The sequence below is a fragment of the Gopherus evgoodei genome, chromosome 3, assembly GCF_007399415.2.
Source record: "Gopherus evgoodei ecotype Sinaloan lineage chromosome 3, rGopEvg1_v1.p, whole genome shotgun sequence".
NCBI lineage: Eukaryota > Metazoa > Chordata > Testudines > Testudinidae > Gopherus > Gopherus evgoodei.
The window spans coordinates 93171073-93198013 of record NC_044324.1 but is presented as its reverse complement, the minus strand read 5'-3'; the positions used below and the strand labels follow the sequence as shown (position 1 = coordinate 93198013).

General features: G+C 41.6%; 1 protein-coding gene across 1 annotated transcript in view; it reads right to left on the bottom strand.

Annotated features, from left to right (window-relative positions):
- The window catches only part of ARMC2 (armadillo repeat containing 2), a 137803-nt gene that overhangs the window by 63536 nt on the left and 47326 nt on the right, over window positions 1-26941 (bottom strand). Inside the window, exons 7-10 of the mRNA XM_030556072.1 lie at window positions 19740-19832; window positions 12685-12860; window positions 5827-5929; window positions 2397-2617 (exon numbers count right to left, since the gene is read on the bottom strand). Coding sequence (XP_030411932.1) covers window positions 2397-2617; window positions 5827-5929; window positions 12685-12860; window positions 19740-19832 — 593 coding nt within the window. The remainder of the gene's footprint in view (window positions 1-2396; window positions 2618-5826; window positions 5930-12684; window positions 12861-19739; window positions 19833-26941) is intronic.

Genomic DNA, 26941 nt, shown 5'->3' with positions numbered 1-26941 from the left:
CCTGGGCTGTCCACAGAGGGGTTTCATGCAGTTTAACTAATTCACTTTAAATTCACAACTTTAGTTAATTCAGATTAATTTTCTTGAGTGTCTCTATGTAGACAAGCCATTAGTCTAAACCAGCGGTTCTCAAACTGGGGTCAACGGACACCTGGTACTCCAGGGGGTCTGCAAGTCATGTCTGGGGCCGCTGGCCCGGCTGATCAACTCTTCCCACTCTCCTCCCAGTGCCTCCTGCACACTGCGGAACAGCTGTTCAGCAGCGTGCAGGAGGTGCTGAGAGAGAAGGGGAGGAGTGGGGATGGGACACACTCAGGAGAGGGGACAGAAAGAGGTGGGGAAGAGGAGGGGCAGGAGTGGAGGCAGGGCCTGGGGTTGAGCACCGTCAGAGAAAATTAGAAGCCAACTTGGGGGTCTGCAAAAAATTTTAAATCAAAATGTGGGTCCCTGGGTTGCTAAAGTTTGAGAACCACTGGTCTAAACTATTTAATTCAGGGTCAAATTTAGTAGCCACACGGATTTTTTTCAATTAAAATTGCCAAGCTATTCACTGTTCAGATACAAACTATGTGCATTGTTCCATAAATCTATATGATTCATCCATGTGTATTGTCCCACTGAAATAAATAGCTTTCATTGTTACATATTACTGATCATATCATACATATTTTTGACTATGTCATCAGTCTTGTCACACACTTCCAGCAAATGTGAAAGCAACTGTTTGTTATATATGTAGAAAACAGTCTACCACTTAATATAATACATTTTTCATAAGTGTATCATTTCACTTATTAATAGGGACACTGACAAGGTGACGAAGTTTAGCTCAATGTATGTGTTTCCAGAGCTAATACAATTTACCTTTTTCTAAACGAAATGTTATTTCCTAGAAAGAAATATAAGCAGCCAAAATATGGACAACTCCTCAACAACAATGTATGCATGGTGAAAGGGAGGGAAGTAATTATGCAAAAAACTGATCAAGCTATAAACACATATTTCATCTGCTACATCTACTAGACTGAGATTGGAGCACTTCTATCCCTCTACAGTAGTGGTTCCCAAACTGGGGTTCATGAACCCCAAGGGGTTCACAAAATGTTACAGGGGGTTCTCGGGAAAAAACTGCCCAATGGCGGACAGAGCTGTCCTTAGGGATCCCTGACAGCACGGGGCCAGCAGCCTGGCGCCCACGGACTTCCAAGAGCTAAGCAGATCTAAGCAAGCATATCTATCACACTGAGGAGATTTAAACTTCAAGACTCCTTATACAAAATAGAATGGGAGGTGGATTTTTTTTGTTCTTTTAAAAATTAAATAGGCAGCTAGTATATTTTTAAAATTATGATGAAGAACAAGTTTAAGCTTTGTTGTAACGTGCATTGTTTGCCTGGACTGCTCAAACCTGAATGCTTGTGTAGGAGGAACTCTTTGATTTGGCTTCTTAAATACCTTCATGCTGTTTCACATCTGATACTCCTTGATGAAACATAGGAGCCTTGTCTTATAAACAGGCTTATTCAAAGTGATACAAGCTATGAAAGTGAGATCTTGGAAGAGTGTTGCTGTTTTCATAATATAAAAAATACTGTAATGATAAATAGCGTGTAATAAGCATGTCAAAAACAAATTTTATATTTCCAAGATCGCTGCTTTAATAATTTATAATCAGGTAAAGGAGAAAATCCCTGGAAATATTCATTTTTAGGAAGGGGTTCGTGAGAACTGACATTTAGTGAAAGGGGTTCACAGGTTGTTAAAAGTTTGGGAACCACTGGTCTACAGCAAAGAACCTGTTTTGATGGTCATCACTAGCCTTTGGAACATGATAGATTCCTGCCTTTCCAACACACCATTTGTAAGTTGATTAATTGGATATTATAAGTATCTTTTGTCTCCTTAAAACACATTGCTTCTTTAGAGTATACAAACATTAACTTGGCAAGCAAAGATGTGGTAGTACATTCTCCTCCTCCCTTTCTTTTTTTTTAAATGCACTGTTTTGTGGTAATAGCTTCTTCTATTCTTCTGGGCCATTATGGGGCTGATTTATATTGACTGTCTATTCTGGTTGTAAGCAACATGGGGCAGGGATCAGTGTCTTCCTCTAGTTTTGGTATTACATCCAGCACACCGTGAGCACTCAAGAAGCAATTATAAAAACATTTTTTAAAATCTTTTTTTTTTTAAATTACACAGAACAAAGGTACACCACAAACCTAAATTTTGGTCATGAACAACTTCATGAGAATGCTATTTTTCAATGAGGTCTACACATACTCAGGGCCAATTTTTCTTTTACGTAAACAGGAACAACTTAGCTGCTTTAATTTAATTTTAATTTGGTCATTGGAGTTTGTATTTATATTTTTTAAATAAAAATAGATGCTGACCTGGACTAATAGGTGGCCCAAGTTGGAGAAACGGGTGTCACTTTCTTTAATATTATTAATCTGTTTCATTAACTGAAACAATATTTCAACAGTTCCTTTGTTAACCAGTTCATTAAGGAGCACTGCATTTCCAGAAATGAATTTTATTGCTCCCAGGCAATACAGAAAAGCCTCATTGTTTGTTTGTAGATCTTCAAATCTCAGGATCTCCAACAAAGAATCTAAAAAAGAATATTAGTGTTTAGAAAGAATGACATTTATATTTGAACTATTTCAGTTTTAAAAAGATTAACTGCAAAAGAAAACTGGAGTTACAGTCAGGGGCGGCTCTATGTTTTTTGCCGTCCCAAGCACGGCAGTTAGGCGGCCTTCAGCGGCACGCCCGCAGCAGGTCCACTGGTCACATGGATTCGGCGGTGTTTCTGCGGGTGATCTGCCAGTCCCACACCTTTGGCAGACCCACCGCCAAATTGTCACTGAAGCCGTAGGACTGGCAGACCTCCCGTAGGCATGCCGCTGAAGGTTGCCTGACTGCTGCCCTCCGCAGCTTGCCGCCCCAGACATGCGGTTGCTGTGTTGGTGCCTGGAGCCGCCCTTGGTTACAGTGTTTGTCATAATTTTCTCATCAATGAATGGGACAAACAAAGTATTGGGATAGAAACCAGGGATAATTATTGAAGTATAAGACATGTATACAAGCTTTGTAGGCACCGCGGTTACCATTAAAATCCTTGGCCAAGATTTGCAAAAATGATTATTGATTTTATTTGCCTCAATTCTTGAATGCTCAACTTGAGACCCCTTTAAAAGGGCCTGATTTTCAGAGAGTACATGCTCAGAACTTTCTGAAAAATCAGGCCTCTAAGATGGCCACCCAAAATCTGAGGCACCTAAAATCAATGACTTTTTATTGCAATGCTCCCTATACAATAGCATTATCAGTAATATCAGCATAGGCCTGAGCTTAAATTTGCTAGCTAACTGCTAGTGCAGAGACAATAGGAGGAGTAAATGTGCACAAAATATCATTTTCATCTTGCATTATTTCCTCCATATCTCCCAGTCAAAACTAAGTAATCAGAATTTTGAGGATATTTCTTACTTGATTATTAAATAAATGTGAGGTCAGTTTTGAACCTTTAATTTCTAGATAATTGGATCAGTTAAAAAGAAACTAACATTAATTTCTGTTTCCAGTCATTTTCAGCATTTTGGTGAAAAAAAGTCAGCTGTTTGTTTTACTAATTCCTGTCCATATTCTGCATGCCAGTAAAATATTTAACAAACAAATAATCACTGAAACAATAGGAAAAAAACTTTCCAAAGCATTCTTATGTCTTATATCAGCCATTCCTCCATCCACAAATTAATCCCAAGCTATAAACCTTTCCAGCAAAAAAACAAAACAAAAAAGAGCAAACAAAAAAACCCACATACTTTAACTGAGTAATGAAGAAAGCCACAGGAAGATGAGACCAAAAACTAAACAATGATGCTTACACAGATACGCTTTATCTGTCTATCCTTACGGAATTGTTTTAAGTATTTTAAGAGTTCATTGTATAAAAAATGCAAATGTTTATGTACTATTGAAGGACTGTATGTACTTCCACGAGGATGGGGAATCACAGCCCTCCAGGAACTAAGAAGAGTGAAGTGGGGGAAGGGGAAGAGGGGGAAGGCAAATTCACTCACAACTACCATTACCACATATACTGATTCAAATTGCATTTTCCAGGGAACAACAGACAAGGAAAGGTTTTTTGGTTAAATAGCCTCACTTAAAAATGACTCAGGGCCTTCTTTCTAATCCTGCAATCTGGCAGAACCTCTAGTCTGGCGGGGCCCAATCCTCAGGAAAGCATTGAAAGGTCTTTGGTCCACCGATGCTCCATCAGAATTGGGTTCTTGGGAGGCTGTGATGAACCCACAGGAAAAAAACATCTTGTGTGGGCTTTTAAGGACTAATCACCAAACAGAGCCCTTTTTGGAGTGAGGGGGTGATCTCTGGTATGGTAATTGTTTTAATATGTTTTCTCTGTAATGCTTGTAATAAAAGTGCTTGCTTAGAAAGAACTGTGTGATAACTTATAAAACTGCTGGCAAGAAGAGAAGTGAAGCAGGCTGCTTAGGCAAGACAGTCTTTGCTGGGGACACCACAATACAGTCAGGGAACTGTTCAGCCTGGAAATAACACAGTCAGAAAGGGAGGAGACATGGCTGAGGAGACAGAAGCCTACAGCGAGTGCCCTTGCTGAACTACAGAGGGGGAATATAGGTGCAACTGCTCTGAACTGGGACACTCTACTAAGTTCCCTGTGGAGTTTTCCTTCCCTGGACCCTCCTCCCATAGGTCATACAATTGGAAGGAATGATCTGGCCAATCCTGCAAACACAAATGCTTAACTTTAAAGAGGTGAACAGTCCCATTTACTTCAATGGGAATACTCATTTGTTAAGTTAAGCATGTGTGTGCAATGTTTGAAGGGCCTAAGTCAGGGGTGGGCAAACTTTTTGGCCTGAGGGCCGCACTGAGTTTCGTAAATTATATGAAGGGCTGGTTAGGGGAGGGGGACGTGGCCCGGCCCCCACCTCCTATCTGTCCCCTTGGGGACTCCTGCCCATCCAACCCCCATGCACTCCCACTCCCTGTCCCCTGATCAACTCCGGACCCCCACTGCCCCGTCCAACCCTTTCTCTCATTCCTGATGACCCTCTCAGGATCCCTGCTCTATCCAAACCCCACTTCTCCCTGTCCCCTGACTGCCCCCGGAACTCCTGCCACTGACTGCCCCCTGCCGCCCCATCCAACCCCCCATCCTTCCTGACTGCCCCCCCAATCCCCTGTTCTCCCCCTGACCACCCCGACCCCTATCCACACCCCTGCCCTGTGACCACCACCCCTGCCCTCTATCCAACCCCACCCTCTGCTCCCTGCCCCCTTACTGTGCTTCCTGGAGTCAGGTCATGCCACCATGCAGCACAAAGACCGGGTCAGGCCGGGCTCTGCAGCTGCGCTGCCCCAGGAGCTCACAGTCCCACCACCCAGAGCATTGCGCTGACGGTGGAGTGAGCGAGCTGAGGCTGCGGGAGAGGGGGATCAGCAGGGGAGGGGCCGGGGACTAGCCTCCCAGGCCAAGAGCTATGGGGCTGGGCAGGACACTCCCGTGGGCCAGATGCGGCCCGCAGTTTGCCCACCTCCTGCCTAAGTTAATAAGATACGTAAAAGTTTTACTGAAAATGACACAAATTAAAAAACAGGATTGTACATCACTCCCACGCTTGTCCATCATGTCCATAATGTTCACATTTTTAGAATACAGTTACAACAAATGTCAGCTGTCATAATTTTTCCAAAACATTTGAAGGAGAAGCATTTTTTACTGTATTTCAACATTTATTTTAGTATAATATAAAAATGAACACATACCCAATAGACTATCATTTTGAATGAGCGAATCATTTTTCTCATTTCTACTAATTTTAAACACAAGCTTGCAGACATTGAGCAGATTCTTTCCACTTACTTTCAGCTGCAGAGAGAGAGAAAGAGAAGAGAAAGGAGAGAAACAAAAATCACATGTATGTTTTGGGGTAAAAGAAAACATAATATTTTAGAAGTTCAGTACATCATAGTAATCTTGTCAGCATGTGGACTTTCTAAAGTTCCTATAGAAGGCATTGACAACTAATCAGACTGGGCCTGATCTGGGACCAAAGTGAATGGTGGTTTTACCACTGACTTCCATAGGACAGAATGAGATTCAGAGTTCAAAAGTTCTAACACTTCAATATTTAAAACAATTTAAGAAAATTTAAACTACACTACTCTTTAAAAAACACAACACATGCTACTTGAGATCAGTTTTTGAAATATTTTTATCTGACCAGTTTTCAGGCCTTTTTGTTTTAATCATTCTTATAGCATAGAAAAATAATCCCTCTCTCTCTTCATTTAAGCAGGATCCACCGATTATGCAATACAGTCGCCATACAAGAATATGAGAGCTATATATTAAACTCTATGCTAGAAAATAAAATATGATATGAAACATGGTATATGAAACATGATTTCACCATGAAAGATGCCCTCAAACTTCAGGGACTATATTAAACAGTTAAGTTCAAGAGGAGAGAAACTTTAAAAAGGAGAAGATGATCAAAGGAAAGAATGTAGGAAACTGTAAAACAGAAACTGAAAGTTGTAACAATACAATGGAATTGACTTCCCTCTTGTTTTCAAAAACTGAAAAAGATTTCATGGTCAAGTGTCTCTGTGACACTAGGCATCCCTGTATTCACAACCTACACACAACTGTAATGAGGTCTGTACAAATGCTTTGTGAGGTATCCTTTGAAAACAAATGAAATGGTAAATATCATTGTAAAATATATACGTAACAATGGTGTATGTGAAATTATGGATACTCATTAATATTATGCTTTAAAGCAGGGACAGGCAAACTTTTTGGCCTGAGGGCTGCATCGGGTTTCAGAAATTGTATGGAGGACCAGTTAGGGGAAGCTGTGCCTCCCAAAACAGGCAGGCGTAGCCCGGCCCTTCCCTCATCCAATCCTCTCCTCCCCCGCTTCTCGACCCTGACGGCACCCGGAACTCCTGCTCCATCCGCCCGTTCCCCAACTGTCTCTGAACCCCCACCCTTAATTGCCTCCACCACCCCATCCAACCTCCTTCTCCTTCTTGACTGCCCCCCATGAGCCCTGCCCCATCCAACCACTCCTTCTCCCTGACCACCCCAAGACCCCCCCAACTTCCCCCTGCCCCTAACTGCCCCCCATCACCCCATCCAACTCCTTGTCTCCTTCCTGACTGCCTCCCCGGCAGGGGCAGCTCTAGGGATTTTGCTGCCCCAAGCACGGCAGGCAGGCTGCCTCCTTCGAACCCGCAGGACCAATGGACCCTCCACAGGCACGCCTGCGGGAGGTCCGCTGAAGCCGCGAGACCAGCAGACCTTCCGCAGGCAAGCCGCAAGCACGCACTTGGCGTGCTGGGGCCTGGAGCTGCCCCTGCTCCAAGGAACCCCTGCCCCATTCAATCACCCCTTCTCCCTGTCCCCTGACCTCCCCCGGAACTGCCACCCGTGACTGCCCTCAGGTGCTTCATCCAACCCCTCCTCTCACTCCCATCACCTATTCCCAATTTCTGGCAAACAGAGGCTAGGGACACCACAGAGCATGGTTGTGCCTCCCTTCTCATCGTGACAGTAACCATCTCTATCTTAATTTCTCTTACATGGTATCACTTAATTTATGCTTTTTTGTTAATAAACTTGTTTTGCTTTCATTATAAATTATCAGCACTGGGTAATTTCAGTAAAGTGTTTGCTTGCAGTAAGCTGACAGGCTGAAATGTTATACTTCTCTGTACAGAAAGTGAACCTAATACTTTTTCTGCGAGGGTCCAGAATAGATCCCCCGAAGAAATCCCACTTGCAGACCCCTTGGACAGGAAACACTCTAAGAGGGTGTTTCACTTATGATTCCACTGAACAACTGAAGAACAACTGTCCTATGCTGAAAGAAGCTAAGCCCACACCTGTCCAGCCAACGTTAATACAGCTATTCTTAACATAGGATCCCAAGAGGTACCTGCAAGTCTCCTGATTAATTTTGAGGGGGCCTGACCCATTGGAGGTGGACAGAGAATTTGCTGAAGCTGCCAAGGGAAATGGCAAAGAATGCACTTGGTGGATAGACAATGGTGTAGAGATTTCTTTGGTCAGAGAAAGCACAAACAGGCAGACATGTTCCCCATGGAGAATGCAGAACTCCAAGCATTGGGGCAATGCAAATTCATTGCACCTTTGGCTAAAGTACACGTGGAGTGGGAAGATCTGGAGAGAACTTTGAGAGTTGGTGTGCTGGATAATACTCCAACAGCATTGGAGAAATGACATTTTGTCTATGTCTAAAGCAATTAATATAGTAACTCGCAGCAAAAGGAAATATTGTTCTGTGATCTCAGGAGAGGATTATGCAGAAAAAGCAGCAGCAGTGCAGGGAGGACAGGGCCCCAACCTCAGCTTAGTAGGAGAAAGCAATGTGCAAAGCAGAGGACAGCAGCAAGCATACAGAGCATAAGAGGGTGAGGGGAGTTATCCACTGTAACTGCAGAGGCTGTTCAGGTTATCAACCACCAGGGTTTTGTGGGCAAGCAGAAAGCAGACCCTATACTAGAAAGCATCTGTGGATACATATATGAGGGGACCCAGTGAGGGGAAATGGGGAAAGATTTTTATTTTATTTTTTTAAGAGCAAGGGAGATTGTACAGAGAAGTCCCATGGGGAAAGATAAAAGGCCTGGGAAACCTTACAAGCAACTGGTTGTGCCTGCCCAGTATCATGGGGTGTTAATGTTGCTAGTGCATGATTGTACTTTTGCTGGTCTCTTGGGGGGCAAAAGAAGGTTTGGATACAGAATGATGTGGGAGACTATAGCAGATCTTGTGAATGATGTTGAAAGAAACCTACAAGTCCCCAAGAAGTTCCTCTACAACCACTTGCTTATGATTCAGGAGGCACTTTATAGGGTAGCAATGGACATTGTGGGCCCTATGCCACGTCCTACCCAAAGGGGAAAAAATGTGTCTTGATGGTAGTGGATTTTGCACTAGCTACTCTGAAGCAGTTGTTCTAACTAAGAGATTGATTTTATGGCAAAAGCCCTCTTCACTATTTTTAACACAGTGGGTTCCCCTAAGGAGATTTTATCAGATCATGGGTCAAATTTCACATCCCAGCTATCCAGTGAATTATTATGGAAGTTGTGTGGAGTGAAACAGTTAAGAGCTGCCCTATATTACCCAGAAACAAATGGCTTGGTGGAGAGGTTTTGTGGGACACTGAAATCAATGTTAGGAATGCCCGCAATGAACAAGAGAGTCAGTGATTGGGATGAAATGATAACCTGTTCTTTGTTTATAGGGAGTTTCCCCAGGAATCCTTGGGGTTTGCCACATTTGATCTTCTATATTGAAGGAAAGTGAAAGGACCCCTAGATCTCACCATGGACTCCTGGGAAGGATAGTAAGGTCAGCCTGCAAGGAGTAACCATGTTGGGCAAAGCCAGGGTGAGGTTTGTGGGCTGCCAGCAGGCTGTTTGGGTCAGAGCTCTGAACCAAAGCTGCACAGCCACAAGACACCCACAAGGCTGACACTGACTGAACCCATTACTGGCCTTGGTGAACCCCTAAACATCACAGTCCCCAACAGTATTTTTCTCTGTGTACATAAAACACCTGCACTACACTACAATCAGTTATTGTGGACACTTAATGTTATCTCTAGAGTTAATGAAAGATAAGTAAATTAAAATAGAACTGACATAATTAGAGCTGTCAAGCAATTAAAAATTAATCATGATTAATCACACTGTTAAACAATAATAGAATATCATTTATTTAAATATTTTTGGATTTTTCTATATTTTCAAATGTATTGATTTAAATTACAACACAGAATACAAAGTGTACCTTGCTCACTTTATATTTATTTTTATTACAAATATTTGCACTATAAAAAACAAAATAGTATTTTTCAATTCACCTAATACAAGCACTGTAGTGCAATCTCTTTATCATGAAAGTTGAACTTACAAATGTAGAATTATGTACAAAAAAATAACTGCATTCAAAAATAAAACAATGTAAAACTTTAAAGTCTACAAGTCCACTCAGTCCTACTTCAGCCAAATCACTCAGACAAACAAGACTGGTTACAATTTGCAGGCAATAATGCTACTTGCTTCTTTTTTACAACGTCACCTGAAAGTGAGCACAGGTGTTTGCATGGTACTGTTGTAGCCAGTATTGCAACAGATTTACGTGACAGATGTGCTAAAGATTCATATGTCCCTTCATGTTTCAACCACCATTCCAGGGGACATGCGTCCATGCTGATGATGAATTCTGCTTTTTAACAATCCAAAGCAGATCGGACCGATGCAAATTCATTTTCATTATCTGAGTCAGATGCCAACAACAGAAGGTTGATTTTCATTTTTGGTGGTTCGAGTTCCGTAGTTTCCTCATCTGAGTGTTGCTCTTTTAAGACTTCTGGAAGCATAATAAACACCTCATCCCTGTCATATTTTGGACGGTACTTCAGATTCTTAAACTTTGGGTCAAGTGCTGTAGCTATTTTTAGAAATTTCACATTGGTACTTTCTTTGCGCTTTGTCAAATCTGCTGTGAAAGTGTTCTTAAAATGAACAAGTGCTGGGTAATCATCCAAGACTGCTATAACATGAAATATATGGCAGAATGTAGGTAAAACAGAACAGGAGACATAATTCTCCCCCAAGGAGTTCAGTCACAAATGTAATTAGCTCATTATTTTTTTAGTGAGCATCATCAGCATGGAAGCATATCGTCTGGAATGGTGGCCGAAGCATGAAGGGGCATACGAATGTTTAGCATATCTGGCATGGAAACACCTAGCAATGCAGACTACAAAAGTGCCATTAAAACACCTATTCTCACTTACAGGTGGCATTGTAAATAAGAAGCAGGCAGCAGTACCTCCAGTAAATGTAAACGAACTTGTTTGTCTTAGTGATTGGCTGAACAAAAAGTAGGGCTGAGTAGACTTGTAGGCTGTAGAGTTTTATATTGTTTTGCTTTTGAATGCAGTTATGTAACAAAATAAAATCTACATTTGTAAGTTACACTTTCATAATAAAGAGATTGCACTTCAGTATCTGTATGAGATTACTACTTCTTTTATCATTTTTACAGGGCAAATATTTGTAATCATATATATAATAAAATGAGCACTGTAACTTTGTATTCTGTATTGTAATATAAATCAATATATAGTATTTGAAAATGTAGAAAGTCAAAGCTGTTTATTGCTTTTACTTCATTTTACCATTTTCTCAAAAGCTTCCTAGGAATTTTAATGGTACAACTTAACACCTCAGTGTTGCCTTCCAACTCACCACCCCACCACAACACAATTCTGCTCAAACTTCCCTGCCCTTGCAGCGATTATACAACAGGAATGTAATACTCCTATAAGCAGTGACATGCTGTTTCATGCTTGGATCATCAGAGGACTCATGACATTTCCACTGACAAGGAAGTAGAGAATTTCAAAGTCACTTCTGAAACTACATGGGAGCACAAGTATCACTGTCTTAGCATAACAATGACTGTGTTCTCTAGTTTGAGTTGTGCTAATAATTCAACATTTAGTTTTCTATTATGTTTAGACTAAAATCTCAGCTTTGGTGTAAAGTTGTAGAAATTACTAATTTTCATTAAGTTTGGAGTCCTAAGTAAACAAAAACAAAATGAAAAAAAGACTGGAAAGGCAGAGTGATTAGAGCACAGAACATTGAGTTGAAGGATGATCTTGTGCTTTAAGACACTAACCTGAGATTCCAAGAATCAGTGCCTAGTTCTGTCAGATTTCCTGTGTGACCATGGACAAGTCACAATCTTTGTCTCTCCATTCCCTACCAGTATAATGGGGATGATAATATTTCCATTCTCCCTCTCTTATTTGTCTCATCTGTTTAGATTGCAAGCTTTCCAGGGCAGAGACCATCTCTTGTTAAATACGTATACTGGTCTTAGCACAATGGGGTCCGCATCTCAGTTGTGGCCTCTAGGTGCTATGGTAATTCAATTAAATAATAAATAATAAATAATAAAATAAAATAAAATAATGAGTCAGAATAGATGGGTATTATTCCTAGCTCAGTCACTGACTTTCTGATCTGGCCTGGAAGTAACTTAATCTCACTTTCCTCGTATGGAGGTTATACTTACCCACCATTAATAAAGGTGCCTTGATATCCTCCGATAAAGTTGCTTCATTTAAGTACAAAGTATTATAAAATTGAACTTAATTTCCACTGTTTAGTCTTCTGATTCTTAGCAGATCAAAACACTATAGCTGTCTCTATCCTGCAATCACAGGGTGCAAGTGCAGCTCATGCAGACATATCTAAGCTAGCTCAGGCACTGGAGCAGTGACATTCAGGCAGCATGGGCTGTACAATCCCACATAAAACCTTGGATAATTACTCTGCTGGCTAGCCCATATTGAAGCTCATGCTGCTGTAACTTTACTGCTGTGATGCCCAACCTAGCTAGATTCCATCTAGCTCAGATATGTCTGCCCAAGCTTCAAATCACACAAAAGTAGATACATCTTTAAAGTATGGAACACTAAATTAGATAAAAAGTTTTCAATGGCACATAAAGTATACGTGAATCATTGCACTCTTTCATATCACTAAATAGTTTAAGAAAAGACTTACAGCCAGAATCATTCTTGCCAGTTTCAGGCCAAGTGGGTCTGAACCAATGTCAACTAGTTTATATAATAGCTTCAGAAGTGCACTTCTTCTTTTAAATCTCTTTCCAAACATATTTCCTTCTTCCAAGGCTTGATGGAGGCTGGTGCAGGCACGACAGAGGTTTTCTATATTGTCTTCTATTTGTAGGGATGGAGAGGAAAATAAAGTTAATTATCAAGACCATCAATTCAATCAACAGATACAGACAGAACACCAAAAAGAGAAATGTTTACAAAATACCACACCAAATAAGGTACCCAATCAATTTTGTAGTGTTCTGATACTTTAATACAAGGATTTACAAGCATTTTTATACATCAAATCATTTTTGTTACTCTTTTAAAAACAATAGCTCCTTTTAAGTCAAGTGATTCATAGAGCCAACAGCAACAAGACACATCTAAACATTTGAGGATAAATCTCAAATGAAACCTTTTTTAACTTGTTAATAAGATTGACGAAATATCAACTAAGAACACTTAACCTATGGTGAAGCTGGAAGAATTCATTAAAAAGAGTCAGTCAAATGCTACAGGCAAAAAGGAACTGAGAGCTGAAGAAAGTTATTGTGTCTATAAATCCAACCCATGGGCAGTCATGTGCTTGCTGTTGTATGGGTTTCAAAAATAGATTTATATACGAGTTTTCAGAGCTCTTACACACACCGTAGAGGTTCAAGAAGAATGCAAATGGATGTTTAAACAGGCATCCCATCTGCTACTCGGAGTGCCTCTGACTTTATTTAGGAACAACACAACAAAAACAAAACCTGCATGAAACTACCAAAAATCTCCAGCCAATCACTCACATCTACATTAGGAGAAAATAATTTACATGTCTATCTTCTAAACAGTAATTTTCTGTTTAAATATTGGATTTTTCCCCCTTAAGGTTACATCCATTTAGTATTTAAAATTTATCATAAGCATACTTGAAATACAGTACTGCCATTATTCACATGTATTTGCACAGGTTGCATTTCTCAGTAGAGGCAGAGTAATACACCAGTGGTTAAAGTAGTTAGCTCAAACAAATAAAAATCAATATCAAATTAGAAGGAAAACCTCATCTTAACTTCTGAGGTTTACCAAATTTCCCTATGAAAATGGGCTGGCTGGGTAGATGTTTTACAATATTTTTAAAGGATAAAACGTACTCTTTCTATTTCAACTGCTAAAGAACTTTTAAAAATACAAATCAAACCATACAAACGAGGACAGGGACGGGGAAACTTTTTGGCCCGAGGGCCACACCGGGTTTTGAAAATTGTATTGAGGGATGGTTAGGGGAGACAGCCTCCCCAAACAGCCAGGCATGGCCTGGCCCCTACCCCCATCCCTCCCCCCCACCCCTAAAAGACCCCCCCAGGACTCCTGCCCCATACAACCCCCCCTGTTCCCTGATGCCTCCTCTCCCCCCGGGACCCCTGCCCCATCCACCTGATCCTTGTCCCTTGACTGCCCCTGGAACCCGCACCCCAACTGCTCCCCACCACCCCATCCAAACCCCCTTCCTGACTGCCCCCGAGATTCCTGCACCCATTCAACCCCCCCATTCCCCTCCCTCTGACCACCCTGATTCCTATCCATACCCCTGCCTCCTGATCACCACTCCGAACTCCCCTGCCCTCTATCCAACCCCCCTCCTGCTCCCTGTCCCAACTGTCCCCAGAACTCCTGCCTCTGACTGCCCCCCGCTTCCCCATCCAACCCCCCTCTCCTTCTTGATTGCTCCCCTGATACCCCTGAGCCCATTTAACACCCCTGTTCCCTGCCCTCTGACCGCCCCAACCCCTATCCACACCCCAAACTCCCCTGCCCTCTATCCAACCCCCCCTGCTCCCTGCCCCTTACCGCGCTGCCTGGAGCACCTGTGGCTGGTGGCGCTACAGCTGCTCCACCCGGCTGGAGCCAGCCATGCCACAGTGCACTGGGTCAGGTCAGGCTCTGCAGCAGCTCTGCCCAGGGCATTGCGCCCACGGTGCGCTGAGGCTACAGGAGAGGGTGAACAGCAGGGGAGGGGCCATGGGCTTGCCTCCCAGGCCAGGAGCTCAGGGCAGGAGGGTCCAGCGGGCCGTAGTTTGCCCACCTCTGAACTAGGACCTTAATTTATGTATTTTATTATGAGAGGTTCTAGACTGACGGCAACGGAGAATAAAATGCTTTATTTATCCACAAAACAGGTACAGCTCTGGCAGCATCAGTGAAGGTTTCCCCACACTGCCTCATCAATAAGCTTCAAACCTGAACTGGAAGGATTATTCCTCTAGATGATGTGATAGTTTTTGTCTATATCATCTGATGATTGCATCTCTGGAATCTCTCTTGGGACAATTACGGCCAATTGTGATAGTAGTATCTATGCTGTGGATAGCTGTCCACTGAGAACTGGATTGAAGCTACCAATTCATTTCACAGAAGTGGAGAACTAGAGTACTTTTTCCATTGCAAAGATTTACAGCTAGTATGCTAACTTGTCCACAGCAGAAAAAGCAAGGTCATGATATATGTGATGTGAAAACAACAAATCTAAATATGCTTTTTAATCTATATACCATCTTATACCTACTGATGAAATACATTACATATTACCTACTCCTTGTGGGAGTGGGGGAGGGGGTGTGAGCGCACCCGTGCGCGTGTGCGCACACATACACAGATGTGAATTCCAAGGCAAAAATGTTTTTATAACAGTTAAAATTGAGAGTACATATCAGTAATTTGTTAAATGTATAAATATATTACATGAATTATACCCAAAACAAATATCATAAACACAGAACTTCCAAAGGATTCTTTTAAAAGAAGTCCAATCACGTTAAGGTATGGAAATGCATAGATGATGTACCCAAACAACATTAAATCAACCTTACAGTAACATTATGAAGTACCCATACAATGATGATTAGAGTATAATAGTATTTGTAGTCCCTAATTCAATTAAAGTGATTTTTAAAGGCACATTAGATTTTCCTCCTCAATGGTGTCACCACAGGCTGGAATCATTATTGAATATGTAACCTCACCTTTAGAGTTAAAGGTGCATTAACTGTGCATTTCCATATCTTAATACGTTTGGATTTCTTTTAAGATTATATCACCAATATGTACTTCAATCCTTCTCCAATTATTCATAGTTTTTATACAGAAAATTCCTTTTTAAAATAAAATATTAAAAATTTCATACATGAACAATAAACAAGAAACCCAAAATAATGTTACTCCACGATAATTCTAATGATTTCAAGCTATGTAATATCAATCTTTATGTTTTACATATTATATGTAATTTTAACTCTTTGGGCTAGATTCAGCAGTACCTTCTGGCTAATTTACCCAAATCGGAAGCAGCAGAAAATGACCAGAGGGTACTAGTCAGTTTCCCCCAGGTCCTACTCCCCACATTCCACTATGCACACCTCTCCCATAATTTCTCTCTTCTTCCAATCCCCATACTTCCCTACTCACACTCCTCCTCATTTCCTCTCTCCTCCTGCCACACACACACACACACACACACACACACACACACACACACACACACACACACACACACACACACACACACACACACTGTCTCCCAATTACCCTCTCCACTGAGTAGATCTAGCAGCCTAGAGCCGGCACACCCCTCTGGAACTGGTTCCTAGATGGGGGGTTCAGAGGGTGACCGTGCACCGTTGCCTGTAGGCACTGCTCCCGCAGCTCCCATTGACCTCAGTTCCCGGCCAACAGGAGCTGCAGAGTCCCCCTCTCCCGCCCTGGGGCCGTACAGCTGTTCCAGCTGCTTCTGGGAGCAGTGCTGAGTGAGGGCGGGCAGGAAGCCTGCCTTAGCTCCACTGTGCTGCTGGTGGCAGCAGCCAGGAGCCCCTGGGGCCTTTTAAATCGCCCAGGCCCCTGAGAAATTGCCCTCTTTGCCCCCCACCCCACATTGGCAGGTCTGCTGTGCACTCTCTAGAAGGATCAGTCCAAATTGCAATCACTGCATTCAATGAAGCTCAAAGACTATTCTACTTCTATTCCACAGATGACACAAGAGAAAGCAAGATCACGATTCTAATCCCATCTCTACACCAGTCAATGGAGCAGTAGTTGCATTGAGAAGTAATTATAGCTCATGAACAGCTGCATTCCATCTGCATGTTGGGGAACCGAGGGAAACAAAATACCTTGAGTAGTCCAGTTGTGCATCACCTCTGATACTGAAACTTGCAAAATGGCTAAATTAGTGAATAGAGAAGTACTTTTTTGTCTCGTAACAATCATCTGAAGGGGAGTATAACAATCATAAGTGTTTGGATAACAATCAAACTCAGAATTTTTTCAAGCTCAGATTTTCAGTTTTGTACATGTATTTTGAAAGAGCGGAAAACGTCTCTCTTATATTAATAAACCAACCATATGACTTAAGTAAATTCATAAGTGATTAGCCAAAAGAATTTGAAGTACAGTAGAATCTCAGAGTTACGAACACCTCAGGAATGAAAGTTGTTCGTAACTCTGAACAAAATGTTATAGACTCATAGACTCAAGGACTGGAAGGGACCTCGAGAGGTCATCGAGTCCAGTCCCCTGCCCTCATGGCAGGACCAAATACTGTCTAGACCATCCCTAATAGACATTTATCTAACCTACTCTTAAATATCTCCAGAGATGGAGATTCCACAACTTCCCTAGGCAATCTATTCCAGTGTTTAACTACCCTGACAGTTAGGAACTTTTTCCTAATGTCCAACCTAAATCTCCCTTGCCGCAGTTTAAGCCCGTTGCTTCTTGTTATAGTTCTTTCAAAAGTTTACAAATGAACATTGACTTAATACAGCTTTGAAACTTTACTATACAGAAGAAAAATTCTGCTCTCCCTTTATTTTATAGTAGTTTATGTTTAAAGCTGTACTAAATTTGTTTATTTGTTTTTTTTCTTTTTTGCCATCGTCTCTGCTGCAGCCTGAATGCATACTTCCCGTTCCATATGAGGTGTGGTTGACTAGTCAGTTTGTAACTCTGGTGTTCGTAACTCTGAGGTTCTACTCTATATGGTTGTATACAAACAAACTCTAAACAAATATTGCATTACTAATAGATCCACTCATTTAAATTATGGAATTCCTGAACTGACTTAGAAATAAATACTGTAACTGTGCAGTGAAGGCCCAAACAAAGGAAGTATAACATGGAGCTAAAAGAGGGGATGACTGCCATTTTAGCTTTAATCAACAAGAACATTAAAGATACAGAAAATTGTTACTGAGTGCTTCATAGTACTGTATTCATCTATCAATTGGTGGGAAAGGAGCAAAGACCGATTTTTAAAAAGGAGAAAATAGACTATTTAAAAAATTAAAAATATGTTCTTGTTCTAATATATGCAAGTGTAAGATCCACTTCCCATCTCTATGCTCTGAAAAAGGAGACGCTGCTTCTTCAAAACCATCCCACTCTCCAAACCCTCTAACTAGCTGGCTTCCATTAGGCTACCTTAATTTAAACTCAGAGACGGAATAGGTGGCAGTTTCAAGCTTTCTGCCCAGTGCTCTTCCTTAAATCAGCTGATGAAGGTGACATACAGGCCAAGGGCACTGGGACAGGTGGGGCAAGAAGTCATGCCCCTCCTCACTTTTTACCAGGCGTAAGGGTGAGCATCGGGGGAGGGGTGGAGAGGAGCAAGCAGAGGGCAGGATCTTGGGGGGAAGAGGCAGCAGGGGATCAGGGCCCCAAGGGAAGGGATAGTGCGCGGGTAGAGGCTTGGGGAGAAGGAGCAGTGGGGGGCAGAGCCTCGGGGAGAAGGGGTGGTGCAGGGTCAGAGTCTCAGGGGAAGGGGCAGGAGGGGGAAGGCGGAGCCACAGTTCAGGCACACACAGCCCCCCCTCACTACCACACATACTTTTAGGGACTTTCTGGTGCAGGCAGAGTGTATCCTTTACTCCTAAATCAGAGGTTCTCAAACTGTGGTCTGAGGATAGTTCCCTGTAAGGTGTGCACCTGGGCTGCCACACGAGAGAATGAAGGGCCACCCGTCTAATCAGTGGAGGCACAGGCATGGCTCCACTAATTAGGTGCCTGGACCCTGAAGAAGATGCACATGTAAGGTGAGGTGGTGCCTTGTGCGGAATACGGGGTAGGTGGGGTGAGAAGAGGGGTTGAGGGGAATTTGGGACATGCAGGGCTGCGGCAGCCAGAGAAAGAGGCAGGGGTAGGAAACCGGTACCAGCCTTTACGCAACAGATGTTAAAGCTGTGGGGGGAGAGACCCCCTCCCCCCCAGCCCTAGCTCGGGGACTGCTGCAGTGCAGGAGAGAGGGAGAGACCCCCCCTCCTTCCCAGACCCAGTTCATGTGCTGCTGCGGCAGGGGAGAGAGGGCATATGCATCGCATTAGAAAGGTAAGACTACTGATATTAAAATATATATGAGTTGTGCACTTTTATTTGAAGAATAAAAAAATGTTAATTATTACCTAGATTTTATTTTTATATATAGTGCTTTTATCCAAAGCGCTTTACAATAGTTAGCTAACGGTACAAACAACATTTGGAAAGATCATTAAGTGGTCCGCTGTGAATCTCAGCAATTTTCAAGTGGTCTGCAGAAAAAATAATCTGAGAACCACTGTTCTAAATGATTAAGCATTTTGAGCCATTTTCTCCATTGCCTTCCTTATTTACACGTGTGCAAAGTTTGTGTAAAACAATATTCTGATTTTACAGTATTTTACACACAAGGTTGCCCAAGTGTAAATGCAGCACAAAATAAGGCATTTTAACGTTTTACACACGTTTAACCTGCCTGTGAAAGACAACAAGGGTGTCTTCATATACTCCAACTGAGATAATGGAATTTTAAAATTCCATTAAGGAAAGAAATTAACAACAATTTTGTATAAAAGCAACTTTAAGTGGTTTGACTTGCATGTGAGTCATGAGTGAGGAAATTTAAAATTAAGCCTTCCTCGCCATACTCAATTTGCTCTGTAAAATGTGTATTCACTATTACTGAAATATCCAAGAAATATTACCTACCATTCTCTAATTCATATATAATTGGTACAATCTTTACATTCCAGTAGTTTTCTTCCTCTTCTGTTTCATTTACTCTTGAGTCATTCTCTGAGCCTTCAAAGTACATTTAAAACATAATCATATATTAGGTGGAGGTTTTAACTGCAACACAAATAAACTTTTACAAGTATTTTATGCACCAGGTTAACTGAAAACGTTGCAATTTGCTAACTTCTGATTTGTCCCCCAATCCCAATTTTTTAAATTTAAACTTTCTCAGAAATAAACCCTTCAAACAGAAATCAGATTGGATGCCCTTCTAAAAGGTATGCTCTTGTTCAATCAGAAGCCGAGGATCAAGATCAAGCCTTGATAAAGCAGCACTGGTGAAATTTTATGGCCTGTGTTATACAAGTCAAACAGTATTATCATAATGGTTCCTTCTGGCCTTAAGATCTATGAATCTATTGACTAAATTTGCAAAATTGTGGCAAATAACTTATTATAGCATTATTATAATAGTGGCCAGATGTCTTATATGATTACAAGGATATAAGGTTGAAGTACGAAGGAAGGAAGGACCATTTTTCTCACCTCAGATATCCCACTCTTTACACCCTCCATCCAAAATCAAGCAGAATAACCTGGACTAGGAATAATATGCCTTCACATGATCTGTACAGTGTTAATTATAGCCAGCTGATCAGAATGCTCAAGAGAGAGAGTTTGATAGTGTTATCACTTTTGGCTCAAGCAGTTAGCAAATATTGTCTATGTCACAGGTTGTTAGAAAAAAATTATGAGAATAATGTATATTCTTTGAGGCAATCATTATTTACAAATGTTAGCCAATACATATATGTTGGGCATTTATAAATGAATACTCTATTAATACCATGCAATTAATCCCTGTTAAAGTGGTGTATACAATGCCTAACATATATGTATTGGCTAACATTTGTAAATAATGATTGCCTCAAAGAATATACATTATTCTCATAAATTTTTTCTAACAACCTGTGACATAGCAAATATTGTCTAACTATATATATATTTATAAGTGGTGGGAATTTATGTTAACTGAATGTATTATGCTCTCCCAACAATTCTGTTCACCCATGTCAACAAAGCTGAAGTCAGCTTTGGACTTGGAAAATAAGAAACTTGTCAAAGGCAAAATACATTAATGTTTTGCCCTAGTACAAACTGGGGAGGTACCTTCACAGACTAGTATGTGGAGACTACTAGTATCCAAAAGAAAGATAAGGAAGGTACAGAATAACTGTGACAAACTGGTGGGTTGGATTTCAGTGATGTGTAGAGAGTTCTGTAACTTGTAAAATTGTAAAAAACTGGGTAACAGGGCAACAAAATGGCAGGTAAAATTCAATTTTGGTAAGTGCAAACTAATGCACATTAGAAAACAAAATCCCAACTGTGCATTCAAAATAATGGGATCCAAATTAACTGTTCAAGATCTTTCTTGAGTTGTGAGTCATCATAGCTAGTTCTCTGAAAATATCTGCTCAACATGCAGCAGCAGTCAAAAAACTAACAGAATGTTAGTCAGTTAGGCCAGATCAGATAAGAAACATTCACATAAAAAAGAATCTGACACATCAGAAAAGGGCAGACAAATAAACAGTGACAAGTTTTTAAAGTGCTTGTACACAAATGCTAGAAGTCTAATAAGATGGGTGAACTAAAGTGCCTCGTGTTAAAAGAGGATATTGATATAATAGGCGTCACAGAAACATGGTGGATTAGGGATAATCAATGGGACACAACCATTCCGGGGTACAAAAATATATCAGAATGACAGATCAGGCTGCAGCACACCCAGAGCCAATGTCAGTGTGTTGCGGCCAGGATCCCCACTGACACAGCAGCAGCTTGCCTGCCGCTGTTAGGGCCCCGGGCTGGGACACAGAGGAGTGGGCAGGCCTGCGTCACCCCCTGCCACCCCAATTACGGGTGGCAGTCTCCCCCTTGCCCCGATGCTCAGGCCTAGGGCCTGGGCTTATATACTGAACTGTTTGCTCAGCCCCTGCCTGAGGGTCTGAGCCCTGACTTGTTATTTGCTGCCCCGTCCTGAGCTAGGGCCTGGCTTATATACTGAGCTTCGTGGCTCAGCCCCTGCCTGAGGGTCTGAGCTACACTGAACTGTTTGCTCAACCCCTGCTTGAGGGTCAGAGCCCTGACTTGCTGTTTGCTGCCCTGCCCTAGGGCCTGGGCTTAATAGACTGAACTGTTGGCTCAGCCTCTGCCTGAGGGTCTGTGCCCTGACTTGATGTTTGCTACCCTGCCCTGACCTAGGGCCTGGGCCTACTATACTGAACTGTTGGCTCAGCCCCCGCCCGAGGGTCTGAGCCCCTGAACTGTTGTTGGTTGCCCGCCCTGACCTAGGGCCTCGGCTTACTAAACTGAATTGCTGGCTCAGCCCTGCCTGAGGGTCTGAGACCCTGACCTGTTGTTTGTTGCCCCAAGTAGTGGGGCGGCCTGGCTCCCAGCCGCCCCAGAGAGGGACGAATCCCAACAGTACACGCTTACATGGCCCAACTTGAATGTATATCCCAAATTAAAAAACACAGTAAAAGAACGAAAGAAGAGCCACCGTGGCTTAACAACCATGTAAAAGAAGCAGTGAGAAACAAAAAGGCATCTTTCAAAAAGTGGAAGTCAAATCCTGGTGAGGTAAATAGAAAGGAGCATAAACACTGCCAAATTAAGTGTAAAAATGTAATAAGAAAAGCCAAAAAAGGAGTTTGAAGAACAGCTAGCCAAAAACTCAAAAAGTAATAAAATGTTTTTTGAGTACATCAGAAGCAGGAAGCTAAACAATCAATCAGTGGGACCCCTGGACGATCGAGATACAAAAGGAGCACTTAAAGATGATAAAGTCATTCCAGAGAAACTAAATGAATTCTTGGCTTCAGTCTTCACGGCTGAGGATGTTAGGGAGATTCCCAAACCTGAGCCATCCTTTGTAGGTGACAAATCAGAGGAATTGTCACAGATTGAAGTGTCACTAGAGGTGGTTTTGGAATTAATTGATAAACAGTAACAAGTCACCGGGACCAGATAGCATTCACCCAAGAATTCTGAAAGAACTCAAATGTGAAAATGCAGAACTGTTAACTATGGTTTGTAACCTGTCCTTTAAATCAGCTTCTGTACCCAGTGACTGGAAGATAGCTAATGTAACACCAATATTTAAAAAGGGCTCTAGAGGTGATCCTGGCAATTACAGACCAGTAAGTCTAATGTCGCTACCGGGCAAATCAGCGGAAACAATAGTAAAGAATAAAATGGTCAGACACATAGAAGAACATAAATTATTGGGGAAAAGTCAACATGGTTTCTGTAAAGGGAAATCACGTTTTACTAATCTATTAGAGTTCTTTGAAGGGGTCAACAAACATATAGACAAGGGGGATGCAGTGGACATAGTATACTTAGATTTCCAGAAAGCCTGTGACAAGGTCCCTCACCAAAGGCTCTTATGTAAATTAAGTTGTCATGGATTGAGAACTGGTTAAAAAGACAGGGAACAAAGGGTAAGAATAAATGGTAAATTTTCAGAATGGAGAGGGGTAACTAATGGTGTTCCCCAAGGGTCAGTCCTAGGACCAATCCTATTCAACTTATTCATAAATGATCTGGAGAAAGGGGTGAACAGTGAGGTGGCAAAGTTTGCAGATGATACTAAACTGCTCAAGTTAGTTTAGACCAAAGCAGACTGTGAAGAACTTCAAAAAGATCTCACAAAACTAAGTGATTGGGCAACAAAATGGCAAATGAAATTTAACGTGGATAAATGTAAAGTAATGCACATTAGAAAACTATACATGCAATATGACGGGGGTCTATATTAAATACAACTAATCAGGAAAGAGATCTTGCAGTCATCATGGATAGTTCTCAGAAGACTTCCATGCAGTGTGCAGCGGCAGTCAAAAAAGCAAACAGGATGCTAGGAATAATTCAAAAAGGGATAGAGAATAAGACAGAGAATATCTTATTGCCCTTATATAAATTGATGGTACGCCCACATCTTGAATACTGTGTACAAATGTGGTCTCCACACCTCAAAAAAGATATACTGGCATTAGAAAAGGTTCAGAGAAGGGCAACTAAAATTATTAGGGGTTTGGAGAGGATCCCATATGAGGAGAAATTAAAGAGGCTAGGACTTTTCAGCTTGGAAAAGAGGAGACTAAGGGGGGATATGATAGAGGTATGTAAAATCATGAGTGATGTGGAGAAAGTGAATAAGGAAAAGCTATTTACTTGTTCCCATAATATCAGAACTAGGGGCCACCAAATGAAATTAATGGACAGCAGGTTTAAAACAAATAAAAGGAAGTTGTTCTTCACACAGTGCCCAGTCAATCTGTGGAACTGCTTGCCTGAGGTGGTTATGAAGGCTAGGACTATAACAGGGTTTAAAAGAGAACTAGATAAAGTTAAGTTCATGAATGGCTATTAGCCAGGATGGGCAAGGAATGGTGTCCCTAGCCTCTGTTCGTGAGAGGGTGGAGATGAATGGCAGGAGAGATATCATTTGATCGTTACCTGTTAGGTTTATTCCCTCTGGGACACCTGGCATTGGCCACTGTTGGCAGACAGGATACTGGGCTGGATAGACCTTTGGTCTGACCCAGTATGGTCATTTTTATGTTGTTAATGTTAGGAACGGGATAAATAATATGACACATAATACCACTATATAAATCCATGGTACAATCACACTTTGAATACCATGTGGAGTTCTGGTCACCCTCTCTGAAAGAGAGAGACATTAGAATTGGAAAAGGTACAGAGAAAGGTAACAAAAATAATTAGGATATGAATAGCTTCCATAGAAAGATGGATGAAAAAGACTGAGACTCTTCAACTTGGAGAAGAGTCAGCTGAGGTGGGGGATATGACTGAGGTCTATAAAATCATGAATAGTGTGGAAAAAGTGAATAGGTGAGTGTTATTTACCCCTTCACATAACACAAGACCCTAGGGTCACCCCATGAAATTAATAGGGAGCAGATTTAAAACAAACACAAGGAAGTACTGCTTCACACAGCACACAACCTGTGGAACTTATTGCCAGGGAATATTGTGAAGGCCCGAAATATAACTAGGTTCAAAAAAGAATTTGATACATTCATGGATGATAGTGGCCATTGATGGATCTATGGTCAGTGATGCAATCCCATAATCTGGGTGTCCCAAAATCTCTGACTGGCAGAAACTGGGACTGGACAACGGGGGATGGCTCATCTGATAATTGCCTTGTTCTATTCATTCCCTTTCAATCATCTGGCACTGGCCACAGATGGAAGACATCCCTGCCACCCTACAGCTCTGTTTCTGACTGGCCTGGCAATGAGGCCTGCATTTTGGGTGCTGGCTCCTGTCATTTTACTATTTTACTCCAAAAATGAACTTAACTGCTTCTTATGTTTATCCTGAATGAAAGGTAGCTGTAATGCCCACTGGCTTCATTGAGGTTTCACCCAACTTCCATTATAACAGTATATATCCAAAAAACAGGTGAGACACACAAATGTTAGGTTTTTGATATCAAGATATATCTTCACATTACAACACACAATATAAATGTTTCTCTCCCTGAGACTTAAGCTAAGTGGAGTGTGTCTTTGGTGGTGGTGGCATAGTTGCTTTCTGGAGTACCTCAAAACTGAAGTGGATATTTTCAAATTTCAAAATTTTCAGGGATTTAGAAACACAAGTCTCACTGATTTTCAATGGGATTTGTGCTCCTAAATCCTTTAGGTGCTTTTGAAAATCTTATTACTAGCTCCAATGGCGATATCTTGAAGGCAGCAGTTGGCTTATTCTACAGGAAACAGGAAAAGGTTCAGAAAGGATGACTGCTAAAGGAGAGAAGAGGATTCTGTGAGGATTAAAAAAAATCATGTTGCTAAGGCTCCTGAAAATTTTCTTGTACCTTTTTATTGGCTAGTTTCAAGGTGAACAATCTGTAGTATATTATTTTAGCTAATGGTGAACCTCAAATATCTGAGAATTTTCAAACATAATATTTTGTCTCCTTTCCTCCATTAACATAAAATATCCTTAAAATACTATCCACAGCCCAGTGGAGTGCTATCAAACAAGTGGAAACTGAATTTTGAATTAAGTTTTTTCACTTCTCAAATTGACAGGAATTACAAGCAGTGTGAAGGTGGGGCACTTGGTTCCTAGGGGAATTCTGGGAAAAAATAACTCTAAATTGGTTTACAGAAGCGTCAATTGACCAGAGGCATAAGTCACTGAGTTCCAATCCTCTTGGCCAGAGAAAAACACTGAGAAGGTAGTGGGGACCATACTTAAACAAAGAGTAGAATGTACACAATTACAACCAAAACCTAAACTTGATCTCCATGAAGGTGCAGTGAGTTCTATCAAATTCTCTACAGACGTGAAGCCTGCAGTCTAGACTCCATCAGATTGTCCCACATCTTCTGGCCATTATGAAGAAGGGCCGGACTGGTCAGATCCCATGAGCTAAGAACACCCCCAGCATGGGGAAGTCCTTAGCTGGTACAGTGACTGTTCCAAGGCCCGCTGACGTCAGTGGGAGCCTTTCTATTGACTTCACTGGGCTTTGGATCAGGTCCATAGAGAGAGTTCCTCCCTTATCATCCTTGCACAGAGAATGAGACAGGGTGGAGAGGAACACCAAGAAGTGTTCTGGCTGTTCTCTCCTGGTGGACAGCCTCTTAGGGATAGTGTAGAGCAGTCTGCCTGCACTCTGCAAAGCAGAGACTAGATGTAACAGGAAATGTGGGCCACTATATTTAGTAAATCATGCGGCATGTTCCTCTTATTCCAAGATTATTCAAACTCTGTTGTAAATCAGTCTTTTTATCTCAATGTTTTAATCACAGAATCCAAGGAAACAGTTTCAATAAATTTCTAGTTCAAGATTACTTGCAGGGTTTACTTTTAAAAAAAAAATAGCTGGAAGACAAAGTTCAGACATTACTTTGTTGAATAAAGTGATCCAATCTGTGAATACCAGAGTATTAGACAGACAACGTGGGTGAGGTAATGTATTTTATTGGCCTAACTTCTGTTGGTGAAAGAGATAAGCTGTTAAGCTATACAGAGTTCTTTTTCAGGTCTGGAAAAGGTACTCAGGGTATGTCTACACTACGGGATTATTCCAATTTTACAGAAACCGTTTTTTGGAAACAGAT